Source organism: Hemicordylus capensis, chromosome 2, assembly GCF_027244095.1.
Source record: "Hemicordylus capensis ecotype Gifberg chromosome 2, rHemCap1.1.pri, whole genome shotgun sequence".
Classification (NCBI taxonomy): domain Eukaryota; kingdom Metazoa; phylum Chordata; class Lepidosauria; order Squamata; family Cordylidae; genus Hemicordylus; species Hemicordylus capensis.
In genome coordinates, this window is record NC_069658.1 from 367,056,789 (window position 1) to 367,068,834 (window position 12,046).

The 12,046-nt window shown below is 40.6% G+C and overlaps 1 protein-coding gene across 2 annotated transcripts in view; it reads right to left on the reverse strand.

The window, feature by feature from the left end:
• KCNIP1 (potassium voltage-gated channel interacting protein 1) overlaps positions 1 to 9,564 on the reverse strand; it is a 539,171-nt gene extending 529,607 nt beyond the window's left edge. For both annotated transcript variants that reach the window (XM_053295927.1, XM_053295925.1), the window contains exon 1: positions 9,321 to 9,564. In XM_053295927.1, the coding sequence (XP_053151902.1) occupies positions 9,321 to 9,381 (61 nt within the window). In that variant the 5' untranslated portion in view covers positions 9,382 to 9,564. The remainder of the gene's footprint in view (positions 1 to 9,320) is intronic.
• Between the last annotated feature and the right edge of the window lie 2,482 nt (positions 9,565 to 12,046).

Below are 12,046 nucleotides of genomic sequence, written 5' to 3' on the forward strand. Positions count from 1 at the left end.
AATCCCTGTTAGAGGGAACACTGCCCTCTAACCTGAAGTTGTTAGCCAGTATCCCAACTTGAAGGGCTTCTCATCACTAACATTTCTAGTTCTCAACAAGACAGTTGCTACTCTACAGACTGAAGTCTTGTTGAAGTCCCAGGAACAGCACTGTCAGTGTACCCGTTTGAACAGATATATACACATATTGGGATTTATGTCATGCACTGATTTCCTGGGATTTCTGTACTCTTGCAAAACTGTTACACTAGCCAGCTTCAGCATTCATGTGATAAATAGCACATTATGAGTGTATTTACTATGCATCTCCAGCAGTTTCAGGAGCCTGCTACTTGCTAATGCAATCCAGGCTGAACTGTCAAACCTAAAGACTCTAATCCTAAGCATATATACCTGGAACTAAATCCCATTAATATTAATAAGTCTTGCCCTTTAATTCCTGGAATTGATGTAAGAAACAGGTTTAAGACAGAGGTGTAAACTACTCCAACATGGCTAATATTTAATAAAGCCAACTTGCAAAAAAAGAAAGTATCATTTTAAAGATAACATTTGAATAGCAAGCACATTTGCTGTTATCCACTAAAATTCAGTCAAGAGCGAATGAGCTGCCATAGCAGCATTGTGATGTGATGCTGCCATCCATGATAGCTCAATACATACGAGTGCACAATATATTATGTTCTTCTGCACTGTGTACTTATACAAGGTGCACTTTAAAATCTTCACCAGCTTTATGTGTTTAAACAGCAGCTGTTCTAAACACACACCACAATTACAAAATCTATTTGCCTCAACACCAAAGAACAATACTAGACATGATTCAGGGCGGGGGGAGATGTCCATAACTTTATCATCATTCATTATTAATTGCAGGGGTCTAACACCTTCACCCAACAGTGTGGGCATTATCTTTGTCAAAAAAATTCTAGATCATCCCTTGCCTCAAACCCATATCAGGTGATCACACCCTGGCTCAAAACACTAAAGCAGCCCAAGCCTGAAGCTTGTCCATCCCAGCTGACCCCCTACGAGGGGTCACCACCAGCCATAGAATATTTGGGGTTGGTTGGCAGTGCCACTGGCATTAAGGAGAAGTCTAACTGAACCCTTCATGCCATTAAGTCTCAAGAGATCATTTGTATGCTCCTTCCATCGCTCAACAATGCTTTCCTTAGGGTGCTCATCAGTTTTTTTCTGAACTTTTCCCCTCATCCACTGTACTTACTAGCAGTGGCCTAAAAGCTCCAACTAACTACAAGAAGCTGTGTGGAATAAATGCAACAAACAAACAAAAACCCACACCTTTAATAATGATGCTTGACAACAGCCAAACATCCTGGGAACAAACAATTTGGAGTCTGCTTCCAATAAGATGACCACCAAGGCTCACAGTACCCCCAGAGAGGAGGAGGGAGAGATGCCGCTCAACAAGAGTGAGATGTAGGGGAGAGGTAACCAAAGAAATGGCTCCTTGGGTTCTCACACAATATCCAAATTAACTAACCAGCCTCATGCCATTCTTGCAAAAAGCTGCGTGGGGCAAATTCATTCCCCATAACCAGACCGAGTGGTGAGCAATATTACAGAAATTGAGATTGCACAATCTTAACTCTAAATTTTTAATTTTTTTTGTTTTGATTTATTAAGAATATTTTAAATAAATAAATGTCCATGATTTTTAAGTGCTTGTTGTCAAAGAGGGTGCAAGAAAATTATTATTAAAAATATCTTTAAAAATGACTTTTCAACAACAACAAAAAAGTTCTTAAGATGGATCCACATAGCAAAAGGAATGAAAAGCTGGATTCCTTCCCCAGACGGTTCAAAGTCTAAAAAGAATCTCAAAGGAGAGGAGACACCAGCAACAGCTGTCATGGGATGAAAAGGGACAGTTGTTCTACCACTGCTAAATATAAGAAATCACTACTTTTTCTTTTTTTTCCCTTTTTTTAAAAAAAGGTCTTTGCAACCAATATGAGTATTGGAGGGAAAGATCTAGGTAAAATATTGGATAAAGAAGAATGGTAAAGAATATGACAAAAATTCTTCTGTTTTACTTTGAAGAAGGTAAGGTATGGTATGCTGCACTGATATGAATTAAATACATCTTTAAAAGGAGATGATGGGTTAAGATGGAGAGGGTGTGAGGAAATTATGCACATGTGGTCTTTTCAGTATATTCAAGGATTTTGGGAATGTGTTTTAGAGATTAAAAGAATGGCAGGACACAGATAATGTTTGCATGAGACTCAAAGGCCAGCTCCCAGTAAAATGAGGGCCAGGGGGCAAACAAACAGGCAAGGAGCAGCCAGCAGGAACCACATTCTGCTTAAACCATGACTAATCTTGATCCATGGAGAATTGAATGATTTGGCCCTATTCACACATTATGTCCAACACACGTGCATAGAACCTTTCCTGCATTTGAGGGAGCCTGCAAGCCACTCAGGCTCACTTTAAAAATGAATGCCTGCACAGTTATTCACATAAATGCATGCACATGTGCAACATAATGCCTGAATAGGGCTTTATTGGCAACAAAAAGCCAAATTAACCTGTTAGTAGCAAAATGGTGAGTGACTCAAGCATGGCGGGCCAGTCAGGTGTTAACTATTCTTCAGTGGAAGAACAAATGTTGGGACACAGTGATGCAGACACTAATGGATTTAGTACAGATGGTCCATGGTTTTCACAAAAATGGGCAAGCTTCTTGGTAAATTGGACAGTCTCACTCAGTTTTCTCAATAGCCATCAATTAGAGTGGATCAGACTAGACAAATATATGACAACCTATTTGTTGTAACTGCAAGGTTTTACAGCAAAGGGTTGAAAGGTTACAAGTAAAGAAATTTGTTATGGTTGAGGAGGAGTTGTTCTAATCTATATAGCTTTGTTGTTTTTTAACATTATGAAAAATCCAAATAAATTCCATGTTACCCAAAAAAAAAAAGTGCCTACTTGAGCAATGGAAGCATCTCTCTACATTTCAGTTAGATGGCAACAGCCCCATACTCATAGATGATTCACTACAATTTGTCCAGAACGTGGCTATTCTATGTATAGATTATTTAAAGCTTACTAAACATTGCCAAAAAACCAAAATTGGGACAAGAACTAACCTTTAAAAATAAAATGTATACACTATTCTGATGTTTATAAATAATACTAAAGGGAAATATTTATATAGGGAAATATATATTTACTACTACTTTCAGGACCATCTGCATCCATCTACCTAACTTCCAGTTCATGACTAGCAGAAGTGCTTAGATACACCAGCATTAAGTATGAGTAAACACATTGATATATTTTGGGCATCCAGTGGAAGTTAATCCAAATTCTTGATTGGATCCAGAGTTGAGCAGGCCCCTAGGCCCAGCTACACAACAGTGACAGGGCCTAGGGCTCTCATGTGTCAACAGTGACAGGGCCTAGGGCTCTCACAGTCTCTGCTTTTTAATCCCAGGAATCTCACATCCCTACTCCTTACTTTGCCCAACTTACCAGATTCAGAGGCACTCTTATCCCTGGACTCCAGGGCCTCCACAACCCCTGGGTGCCTCCAAATCCTTTTTAGTCTGTCCCAGGTGGTGTAGTCACATTTAAAATGTGTTATAAATACTGGGGGCGGGGCCTTTCTAAAGGCCTTTAGGTCCAGGCTCCAAAATTACCTAGGTGCACCTCTGACCAGATTGTGGGAAGGATGGCTCCTGGGACCACTACAGCAGGAACTGAGGTTCTAGATACCCTGATGGCCAGTGACACTGAAAATGTCATTCCCATGGTTCCTGCAATCCTCTGGCAGCATTCCTCTCTGTCACAATATTTAAAGCCTGGAGGTCCTAGTCCTATCCAAAACAAAATGAAGGTTCAGTTTGATCCTTCATTTAAAGCCCCTTCACTTTCAGTCTGATATTCTCCTTTGCCGTAACTCTTGCAGTGAAAAAGAAGCTTGCCCTGCAACAGCTGAAACAGCATCTCATGGGATGCAAACAAGACACAGCTACCTTGCTGTGCTCTCCTTTCCTCCTAAAATGCCCCTTTCTATAGTTTTTCTCTTTCACAAGCTTGCCACAGCTGTAGGTAGTGAGTGCCACTCTCAGAGACCAGAGAGTACAGCACAAGGAATGCAAGCAGTAGTCCTCACCTCACAAGGAATGCAAGCAGTAGTCCTCACACACTTCAGACCCTTGCTTCGTGTTCTTATTTGGAGGGTTTCCCCAATAATTAATGCCTGCTGTTCTGTACCAGACAGCTGAGCTCTTTATCGCCCTATTGTGTATTTCTTGGTTTGAAGGTTCATGAAAATACTCAAGACTGCAGTTGTTAGGGCTGCAGATAAATGCTTAGATATATACACTTTTTGTATAAATTTACTCAGATCTCATCTCTCTGAAACCTAGGAAAAATTTCAATTTCTGTAAACTGTTTTTTTACAAAAAATATTTTTGAAATAAACTGTGAATTTATCTGATGCTGAATCCATTGAATTGTGAACAATCAATTTACATGTATTTTGTGAATAACTGCTTTTGCTCAATGAGTGTAAAACATCCACATATTTTGGCATTTTAAAAAAGCTATTTTTAAAAGCTTCTGAAAAGATTCCTCTTTTCATTGTGTTCTTCTGGGAAAGCAGCCTTGTGATGCTTTGAGGAACCTAAATATTATTCTAAAGCTACATGATTATTTCATTCAGCATAGGGAATTTTGCAAGTCAGCAGGTTAACAGAAGAGCAATATAGCACTTTTGCACATTCCAAGAGTTGATACACTAACTACACAGTTACTGGCTCCTTTTGCAACCTTTGAGAAGGGATTTTTGCTCTGACATGACAAGCTGCACAAGCTCTCTTTTTGGACATCACAGAAAAACACAAAAGCAGGAAATGCAACTCATTGGTACTTCTGTTTCAACCTCTGAAACCACAGCACTCATTAAGCTCTTCTCGGGCATTTGTTCTGGAGACAGTGAACATGCATGTGTGCTGGGATGCAACCCAGTACTAACTAGATCCAATCCGGGCTGCTTCCAAGCTTCAAGATACTTTGAACAAATTGTACTCCCTCTTACCGCAGTGCTCGCAAGAAAATCATTCCACCACACAAAGGCCTATGAGTACCAAAGTGGTTTCAGAGATCAGTACTGGTCCTTCCGAGGGTCCTGGGCCATCAGCAACTGCACAGTGATGCTGACGCCAGCCTTGGCTCTGATCTAAGCATGTCAGTTAGGAAATCTGAAGACAGTCCTCCACACACACAAAACAGTACACACACAGGCTTCTCTTCAAATGTTCTAATGACTGTACATTGATTGAGGGTGGTGGATACCAACCTCAATCGATAATAGAATGTCTTCTTTGCTATGAACCACGCTGCCCATTGAGATCATCTGGATAGGTTCGTCTGCAGTTGCCATCGGCTTGTCTGGTGGCTACTCGGGGACAGGCCTTCGCCATTGCTGCCCTGAGGCTTTGGAACACACTTCCTGCTGAAATAAGAGCCTCCCCATCTCTTACAACTTTTAAAATGGCAGTCAAGATGCATTTGTTCATCCAGGCTTTTGATTAGATATTGTTTTAATTGTGTTTTTAACAGTTTAATATTTTAAATTAAAACATTGTTGAAATGTTTTAATCTTCTAATCAGTTGTTTTTATTGTTTTGTTGTAAGCCACCCAGAAACATGTGTTTTGGGCGGTATATAAATGTGTTGAAATAAATAAATAAATAAATAAATAAATAAATACCAACCTTCCTCTCCGGCATGTGGGAGGAAGGCTATTACATCTATAGTTCAAGTGAGAGCTATGATTCCCGAAATGGGCAAATATAGTTGACACTATTCTGATTTAATCAAATGAATGCACCAAAATCGGCTTTACAAAGACAGAATTGCCCAGTGAACACACATACACTATCATCCTTGGAATGAATGCTTGAAAAGGGCTTTTATCTATGAGCTTAAAGTATCAAGAGGTGTTCTAAAAAGAGAGAGAATTTTGAAAGTCTAGTGAACTAAATGCACAAGGGCACTGAAGAACAGAGAGAGAAGAGTACCCCACTATAAAGAGGCATGCTTTTATTTTAAAGATAAACTTGGCCATTTGGATCAAATACTTGACTTGAGATAATGATCAGTTTACTTCAGAGTACATCTGTCAATTCAACTTATCCGGGGATTGTTATAATAAGAGCAATTAAATCTATTAGTTAAAGCCAGAGTTATGATTCCAGAAATGGGTAGACACAGTTGACAATACTCTGATCTAAATGAATGCACCAAAATTTGCTTTATAAAGACAGACCCAACTACTTCCCCTGGGTAGCCCTCTATGTTAAATCAGGGTGCTTTTCTAAAACTATTAACAGAAATCAAGAACTGATCATCCAGTTCTAACACATCCAGTTCTAAAGGTAGGTCAGAAACCCTGCTAAAAAGTCATTAAAATCAAGGCACTATGCAGAAAGCACAAAGAAAAGGCAACACCAGTGATGAACAATTCTCAGAATTCCTAAGAATTTCATGAGGAAGAATTTTTATTAGAGGAACAACCAATGTTTGAATGGATAAAGATATAAGATGGGATCCAAAGAACTAATTTATCTGAGCCAGCTTTTCCCTTTCAACAGCAAATCACCATGCCATGTCATAAACTATTTTTGATTTCCCCCTCAGTTTCTAAAGGAGTTGCCATGCAGCACAGGAGACAGCTGTTCAAGAAACACAAGTCCAAAGCTCCTTTGGGCATGCAGAACTAGTGATGCTTTCCTGTGGACCCAGGCCTTAGGATGTGACTTTTTCAACAAATGTCCAACAACTAGCTCTGCCAAAATCAGCAAACAAGTACTGGTTTATTTGGCTTCAGATCTTGGCTGGAATATTCTTACCTAGCGAAAAATCAGTAGATATAACCTGTGTTGGCTTTCAGCACACAGGAAGTATAATTGATATCAGTCAGGTAATCATTTTTCTAATACAGTATTAATGGTTTGCCAAGTAGTACAGATGAAGTATAGCCAACCCCCCCCCCAAACCCTCATTATTTGTATTTGTCCATACAGTGGGTGGTAGTAGCTTGACAACAGAGGGTGACAGTACTTAACAGACCAGTTCACAGAAATTGGCTCTGTTCATTGGGCTATACATTCTACTAATTGATATTGTCAACAGATAACATGTTCCTTTATTCTTTGGAAGGACAAAAATTCTGTCCAATCCTAAACTATAAGGACATCAGGAAAGATTAAAAGTGTCTCCAGTCATCTTTTCAAATGCGTCATGCTCAGAAAATGTAAGTGACCACCTCCATCCACAACATCCAAAGACTACTCCTGGAAAACTATCACTATCACCTGCAGCTGAAAGAGTACCACCAGCAAATTTCCATAGGACCAAAGTAAAAGGTAAAGTGTGCCATCAAGTTGATGTTGACTCCTGGCGCCTACAGAGCCCTGTGGTTGTCTTTGGTAGAATACAGGAGGGGTTTACTATTGCCATCTCCTGCACAGTATGAGATAATGCTTTTCAGCATCTTCATATATCACTGCTGCCTGATATAGGTGTTTCCCAAAGTCTTGTAAACATATCAGTGGGGATTTGAACCGGCAATCTCTGGCTTGCTAGTCAAGTCATTTCCCCACTGTGCCATTAGGTGGCAAAGCACCCCTTAACTATGTGAACAATTTTTAGGGAAGCAATCTACCCTTAAGCTATTTCAAGTCATTCCCCAAAGAAGAGCCAACTGATGGCAACAAAGGAATGAATAAATTATAAATTAGGAAAAAATGTTGATGCAAACAAGGCTACAGTTTTGCACTTAATCTATTTCATGACATTCACAGAGCAAGTCAGAAGTGCAGCCTATGTGTACAATGCAGATGGCTAGCAAGTTCCTAACTTGGCTATTTGTATCAAAAACCTGGCAATTTTTCATATCCATATGTACCAAGGACAACGATTCCTGGGGGAATTCTGTGTTTGCGCCACCTCAAATGGCTTAATTTATGATCTGAAGTGTGAATATTCCAAAACATTATCCTGCACATTAATAATTGACAAAAATTATATGGACTGCAATTCTCTTCAAAGGATGCTTAAATCCCAATGAGATTTTGGTGTGCAAGATTGCATGCGTGCCTTTGAAAAGATATTTTGACCATGTCCAGACAATAGCTAAAACCAGTTTACACTTCACATCCTTACAGCATAAATCCACCAACTTGCATTTGTGATCCACCTCCCACTTCTTCATGACTATTGTCCTCTGAAGCCTGATTGAGTTGGTTGATCCCCAAAAAGAAAAGAAAAAGTAACTTTGGAAAAGATCACATTGAAAGGCTGAAATCTAGCACACAATAGCATTCACACTGTAAATGCTGTTTGTGATGCTGGTTCAGAAGGATCAGAACTTGTATTAGGGAGTGCCTGAAGTTAAAGCCAAAAGCCCTCCTCGCCTTGTACAAGCTGCTCTCTCTCTCTCAGCCCCACCCCCTAGTGTGTCTCCAAGTTTGTGCTTCCCAGCGCGCCCTGCGATGCTGAGCTAACCCCGCTCAGAAAACACAGCAAATAAACCACCCACTCTCTATGCTGAGACTTCCTGGAATATTAGCATGCTAGATGCAAGACTTGTCGATTTAAGGATTTAAACCAAAAAAAAGAGAGAGAGAAAGATCATCGGAATGCTGCTTGCTTTCTCTCTCCTCTTGAACCTCTCACACTTCATCCTCTTAGGGAAATATATGCCTGTCTTTCCCCTCTACCCAGCCACCCTTCTCCAAATGAAGAATATTTGACATGCACTCACTGACAGCATTTCTTTCACTACAGTATAAGGCATCAATGTATTTCTCCCGTTTCTTTAACGCAGTCCCCAAAGGCAGCTGGAAAAGATGTTGCCATATGCTCATGCTACTCCCCAACGAATTAACAACACAGCACGGGACTGGGAGTAGACAGATCTCTTCCGCAAGAGACTTGCCCAGCAGGCAGCCTCGTTCTCCTCCGTCCACCTCACACATGTCTGCGTGCAGGATTACAACGTTTCCGAAAGCAGCATTCCCCCCCCCTTCCAAAAAAGCAACCACCCTAAAGCAACCCTCTCCTTTTTACAACCCCGAAAAGACACAGACACATGCACACAGTCACATCCACATGCACAGCCTCCCTGTCGCCTTCTGCAGATCGCTCTCCACAATCAGCATAGCTGTGTTAGTTGCAAGTGGCACATGCTTTGCTTTTTCTAAAAACAAAATGAACAGTGTAACATTCAATACTCACAAATAGACCTCAGCAGAAAAGGGAGCGATCATCCTTACCTTTAGAGGGTCGTCTTTGTCTGGTTTGCAGAGAAGAGAACGTGCCCATTACAGCACCCATTGCAACTGCTACTTGGGCAAGGGGCTATAATTATTATTATTTTTTTTTGCTGCTGCTGCTCCCTCCCCCCAGTGAATTTTTAAAAAAACCTGTTTGAAATATCTACTAGAAGGAAGAGGAGGAGGAGGCAAAAGCAAAGCACTGCAGCTCAGCGTTCAGCAAGCATTAAGCTTTGAGATTCCGCCCCCCCCCCTTCAGTCAATACACATGCACTGACTCACAGCCGGCTGCACTCTTATTATTCAAAACAGCTCCCCATCAAAATTTAAATGCTAGGTAGATTCCCGCAGACCAGAGCTGGCAGCAGATGCATCAAAATATTTACTGGAGCACAGCCACACAAACACACAGGCTAATTCTTCCTCTCATTCCCTCATGGCTCCAACTAGAAGCCTGGAGGTCTACTACAGAGAAAGCATCAATGCATCTCTTGCATCGTACACTAAACTACCATTCTGTAGGCATGGCAAAGGTCTCGACAGATGCCAGGGGACTCAGGCGGAGCACCAGTCTTGAATGAATAAATGAGAACTTGCTGAATGGAATATAATAGTGAACCAGCTGTCAAAGTTGTGTGTGTGTGTGTGTGTGTGCAGAAAGCTCATTCCTGCTGATTAATGGTCTTACTAAAAAGGCAGGAAATAACACTCATTTAAACTCTTCCTAGAGAGAGGACTCAGGGAAACCAAGAGCTCTCAGCAAACACAACCACTAGTAAATTGCGCCATGGCTGGTCCACACTCTTGCCTTACATGTCAGATACATATGTGGCATTTGTCTCCGAAAATATCATTGCAGCTAATTTCACTATTGCGAAATACATGCACACACTGACAGTGTAGGATGGACATTCTTTGATAGCAGAGCACCGTTCCCTTTCCCTGGAAAGCACATTTCCAATATAACTCTTCATTATCTAGGCTCCAATGGATCGATTCCCTTTACAATCCATTTTGTTGCCCCTGCTATATAATTGCAGAGCTATGTAAATGAGCCACTCTTCTATTTGCATGTCTAAGGCTCAGGCTTTCTGTCCATTTTGGGTGGTGGGTGTGGGGTGTCAATCTGATCATACAGTTGCCTTTATTTAACATTACCATCTCCCATTTCACAGTCAGGTTTTGTTGAAAATCTGTTTTTCTATTGCAATATACTTCATTTTGCAATAAGAATTAAAAAGGGGAAAGGGTCAAGGAAAATCAAGCCTAATTAGGTACAAATGGAATCAGTTTGCTGTTCAGACATACTTTCAATAGGGTAACATTAGTGGTTGTATTTCATGGTCTTGTGGAAATGCCCTGTTAGACAACAGACCAAAAGTACTCTGTCCAAGCAGCTTATTAGGTTATTTCTGTAACTTTTGAATGAACTTTAAACATTTGAGGTTAAACTGAGTTTTTATTCCCAGAGAATTAGCTTTTGCTTTGTTCACAATATTACATACACACTAGCACTGAATCACTGTTGTAAAAGTTAAGAAGACATCTCATCCATTGCCCAGTGATACCCATCTTCTAATTCCTTACTATGTAAAGCACGTTGAGAACTAGGACCGGGGAGACCCACGTTCAGATCCCCATTCAGCCATGATACTTGCTGGGTGACTCTGGGCCAGTCACTTCTCTCTCAGCCTAGCCTACTTCACAGGGTTGTTGTGAGGAGAAATGTTAACAACATTTGTGAAATGTTAACAACAACAACAACTTGTTTTAGTGTTATATACATATTCTAAATACAGTAAAAGATGCAAGAGTTATGCCCCGGCTCTCAAGCTGTTGGTGAACTCCCATCACTCCCTGTGGAGTAAATTGTGGCTGAGCATGATGGGAGTTGTAGTCCAACAACAGAGTCTCCAGTTGGCCACTCCTGCTCTAAATAATAAAGACAACCAGGGAGAGGGCTGTGTAAAAACATCCAAAGATTATATTACTTAACAGAAGAAAAGCATACACAACAGAGAACAGATGGGAGTAGGAGACAAGAATCAAAAGAGTACAGTGAAGCGAGGTCACCATACAACACCAGAAGTTGGCTCATAGTAAATCAAACACTTTCCCCATATAAGCACCTACTGTAGCTGCTGTTGACAAGTTACACGGGTGTTTCGGGGGAAAACCTCTCTCAAAGATTGGCCTGAAGCATAATAAATATTGCTCTGAATAAAGGCTTTGGCCCTTAAAATCAATGAGCAATTGCTCTTGTCACGATAAACAAACACACACAATCCTACACAATGTTCCACACTGTGACTCATGAATTGAGAGCAGCAACATTGCAATGCTAAACATAAATGCTTTAAAATGAGTCGCCATACATACAAAGAGAGAGGCCACACTGAATACACCAAGTGGAAATTAACTCCTTTTGTAATGCATTCAGGCATTTATTGGACTTTACCCCCTCCTCCAAAAGAATTTGATTGGCATAGGCCAAATGAACAGGCCACCTACATAGATGGGGTTAGTAGGAAATAGGATGTCATGTGATGAAGCCTTGAAGGGTACCAGGATAGCAGGAAGAAACCAGGTTGTCGTGCTGTTTATATATCTTTTGCAGCTTCAGTGACAGTTTCTTTCTGTTCTCACAGAATATCATGCTCTTCTGGCTGAAAAAGAGGTCCAACTGAGAGTATTTTAGGAGCCATCTGCTTCTTACAGTTCAAGTT